The sequence below is a fragment of the Pteropus alecto genome, unplaced genomic scaffold (genome assembly GCF_000325575.1).
Source record: "Pteropus alecto unplaced genomic scaffold, ASM32557v1 scaffold23, whole genome shotgun sequence".
NCBI lineage: Eukaryota > Metazoa > Chordata > Mammalia > Chiroptera > Pteropodidae > Pteropus > Pteropus alecto.
In genome coordinates this window covers 1,774,068-1,778,018 of record NW_006435837.1, presented here as the reverse complement: position 1 = coordinate 1,778,018, position 3,951 = coordinate 1,774,068, and the positions used below count along the sequence as shown (strand labels likewise).

The 3,951-nt window shown below is 38.7% G+C and overlaps 1 protein-coding gene across 1 annotated transcript; it reads right to left on the bottom strand.

The window, feature by feature from the left end:
• Positions 1 to 1,009: 1,009 nt before the first annotated feature.
• LOC102879331 (protein transport protein Sec61 subunit gamma-like) lies at positions 1,010 to 1,409 on the bottom strand. Its single transcript, XM_006911613.3, has one exon. It carries the CDS (start codon positions 1,218 to 1,220, stop codon positions 1,014 to 1,016), a length of 207 nt encoding a protein of 68 aa, XP_006911675.1. The 5' UTR covers positions 1,221 to 1,409; the 3' UTR covers positions 1,010 to 1,013.
• Between the last annotated feature and the right edge of the window lie 2,542 nt (positions 1,410 to 3,951).

Here is a 3,951-nt window from a genome sequence, read left to right as displayed (position 1 = left end):
GTGCAAGGGTGAAAGGTCAGGAGTCCTGAAGGAGCTTGGTGTGCCTTAATAATAATATCAGCTTTGTCACCATCATAGGTACCTCCCATTTATCAAATACGTGTCATACATCAGATACTGTCCTCTGAGCTTATCATATATTTATTCATTTAATCCTCACAACAGTTCTATGAAGTGAGTACTATTATTAGCTCCATTTTACAGAGCAGGGAAGGAAGCACAGAGAGGTTGATGTCCACTGTCACACAGCTAGTAAGAGGTAGGGTAAGAATTCACCTCAGAAATTGTTTAGTGGAGATAGACAATAGCTCCAGAGAGGAGAAAGGCATGACACCCTCTCCAGCGACACACTCCCTGATGGGGAGAGGGTCCCTGCTGGTAGGAGGCAGGCAGACTCGCACCTTGGCTTTGGGGAGTTGTAAGAAAAGTGGGGACACTTTGAGACAACAGGTAGGGCAATCAGAGGCAGCACCATGAAGAGGTGAAGAGCCCGACTCTGGAGCCATGTGCCCGGGTTCGAGTTCTGATTCTACCACTTTCTAACTACTTAACCTCTTTGTGCCTCAGTTAACTTGTTTGTAAAATGGGGATAATTGCACCTACGTCTTAGGGCTATTGTTAAAGATGAAATAAGTTAGCGAAATAATAAGGCTGAAGAATGCTTTTCTCTGGGAAAACCCCAACCATGAGGCTGGTTGCCCAGAAACCTTCGATTTTGCTATTTTATTTATTTATTTTTTGTAAACATCTCATTTCAACTCCCTCTCATTAGGCATTTACTTGAAATTTGCTTCAGGTGATGATGTTCACTTGACAAAAATTTTTGTACAGCTTTACCTTAAAAACTTGGTTTGGCTACAAGCTTTTTTAAAAATTATTTTAATTTAGAAATAGAAAACATCTTGGAAGAAAAAAAATGAGAAAAACAAAATACATAGGCAGACTTTTACTCCATAAGCTTCTCAACTCCTCCCTTGTTCACCAAGACGAAAAACCCTCCTCTAACAAGGTATTCAGCCACCAACAATGATGTTATTAATAGGGATATGGATCGATTTCACAAAAAAGCCAATAAATCCCATTACGGCAAATCCTATTGCTGTTGCCATAGCAACCTTCTGGCATTCTTTTCTATCAGGTTTGTTGCATCTTTTAACCAGCCGAATTGAGTCCTTTACAAACTGCTGACTTGGCTCAACGAACTGCATTATCTGATCCATGATGCTGCCCACCGACACCTTGGATGCCAGGGACACGTAGCAGAAGCGGCTACAAGCTTTTTAAAAAATTGAGGTAAAATTCACATAACATAGAATTAGCCATTTTACACTGAAAAATTCACAGGCATTTAGTACATTTACAATGTTCGGCAACCACCACCTGTATCTAATTCCAAGACATTTTCATTCACCCCCAAAAGGAAAGCTCATTTCCATCAAGCAGTCACCACCCCTCTCTCCTCCCCAGCCTCTGGCAACCGCTAACCCAATTGCCAGCTCTGGATTTGCCTGTTCTGAACATTTCAAATGGATTTATACAGTATTTGTCTTTTTGCTTTCAAGGTTGATCTGTGTTTTAGCATTTATGAGTACTTTGTTCCTTTTTATGGTTGAATAATATTTTGCTTATGCATCCATCTATTGACAGACATTTGGTTGTTAACATTTATGGCAATTGTAAATAGTGTGGCTATAGACATTTGTGTACAAGTTTTTGTTTAAACACTTGTTTTCCATTCTCTTCTTTATATACTCAAGAGTGGAGTTGCTGGGTCATATGGTAACTTTGTTTAACATTTTGAAGAACCTCCAGACTTTTCCACAGAAGCTGAATTATTTTTCATTCCCACCAGCAATGTAGGAGGGGTCCAATTTTTCTATATCCTCACTGACCCTTGTTATTTTGTTTCATTTTGTTTTTAATTAAGTTTATCGGGGTGGCATTGGTTAATAAAATTATGTAGGTTTCAAGTGTACAATTCAATAATTTATCCTATGTATATTGCATTGTCTGTTCACCGAAGTCAAACTTCTTTTGTCACCATGTATACGACCCCCTGTACTCTTATCTACCTCTCCACTTCCCTCTGGTAACCACTAAACTGTCGCCTGTGTCTATAAGTTGTTGTTTGTCTTGTTCGTTTGTTGCTTTCAGTTTTATATCCCACATATCAGTGAAATCGTCAAATTTTTCTGACTTATTTCACTTTGCATAATAATCTCAAGATCCATCCATGTTGTCGCAAATGGCACTATTTCATATTTTCTTATAACTGAGTAATATCCCATTGTATATATGTACCACATCTTCTTTATCCAGTCATCTATCGAAGGACACTTCAGTTTTTTCCATAGTTTGGCCACTGTGAATAATGCTGCAGTGAACATCGGGGTGCATATATCTTTACGAATAAATGTTTTCAAATTTTGGGGGGTAGATACCCAGAAGTGGGATTGCTGGATCATATGATAATTCTATTCTTAATTTTTTGAGGAACCTCCATACTCTTTTCCATAGTGACTGCACCAATTTACAATCCCATCAGCCACGTATGAGGGTTCCTTTTCCCAACACCTCTCCAAAACTTATTATTACTGGCCTTGTTGATAATAGCCATTCTTTCAAGTGTGAGGCGGTATCTCATTGTGGTTTTGATTTGCATTTCTCAAATAGTTAGTGAAGTTGAGCATCTTTCCATATGTCTCTTAGCCGTTTGTGTGTCTTGGGAGAATTGTCTGTTCAGGTCCTCTGCCCATTTTTTTTATTGGATTGTTTGATATTTTGTTGTTGAGTTGTATGAGTTCTTTATATATTTTGGATATTAGCCTCTTATCGGAGGCATTGCAAATATCTTTTCTGGGCTCTCAATTCTGTTCCATTGGTCTGTCTGTTTTTCTGCCAATATCATTTTGTTTTCATTATTGTCACTTTGTAGTATAATTTGAAGTCAGGCAGTGTGCTGCCTCTGGCCTTGTTCTTTTTTCTCAGGGTTGTTTGACTGTTTGGGGTCTTTTGTTATTCCATACAAATCTGATGATTTTTTTTTGTTTGTTCTATTTCAAAAAAAAAAAAAAAGAATGCCATTGGGATTTTGATGGGGATTGCATTAAATCTATATGTTGCCTTAGGTGATATGGCCATTTTAACTATGTTGGTTCTTCTCATCCATGAATACGAACTATCTTTCCATTTCTTTGTGTCTTGTTCAATTTCTTTTAATATCTTGTAGTTTTCAGTGTATAAGTCCTTCACATGCTTTGTTAATTTTATTCCTAGGTATTTTATTCTTTTTGTTGCAATTGCAAGAATAATTCTTTTTTTCACTTTTCTGAAATTTCATTGTTAGCACATAGAAATGCAATGAATTTTTGTACATTGATTGGTTTTAAATTTTTACTTATTTACGTATATTAGAGCCATCCTCTTGGGTGTGGAGTTGTATCTGTTGTGGTTCACGCTGCATCTTGATTTGGCAGTTGGTTTTACATTGGAACCTCCTGGGTTTTTATTTATTTGCTTAACAAGCCCAATGCCCGGGGCTGCATGTGGGCCGGGGCTCAGGCAGGTGCAGGTTTTAACGCTCCCCAGGTGATTCCAGTGTGCAGCTAAGTTGAGAAATACCATGTCAAAGATTCCCCTCTTGGTTACAAACTCTTTTTAATCAGAAACTTAACTGTGTTTAACTAGCTGGGTGAGGCCCACATTCATCTGAAAAATGGCGGGGGAGTCATGCAGATATCTGTCAGCCATTCTAATCCTGATAGCTTATGCCAGGTTTTTTAAAGAGAGGAAGTGCTTTCATCACAGCTGCAGACAGCGGGCGGGGAGGCGGAATGTCTCCAATAGTCCCAAGTGGACTAGTGAAAAAGCAAAAAACAAAACAAACAAAAGGTACTGGCTTTGATGACAGGTGCAGCTGCTAAGGGCTGCCAGCCCCCCACCCCCCTACCC

What these genes read in the sequence shown, in the direction of transcription:
- LOC102879331 (XM_006911613.3), bottom strand. Translation starts at nt 1,220, where the DNA reads ATGGATCAGATAATGCAGTTCGTTGAGCCAAGTCAGCAGTTTGTAAAG.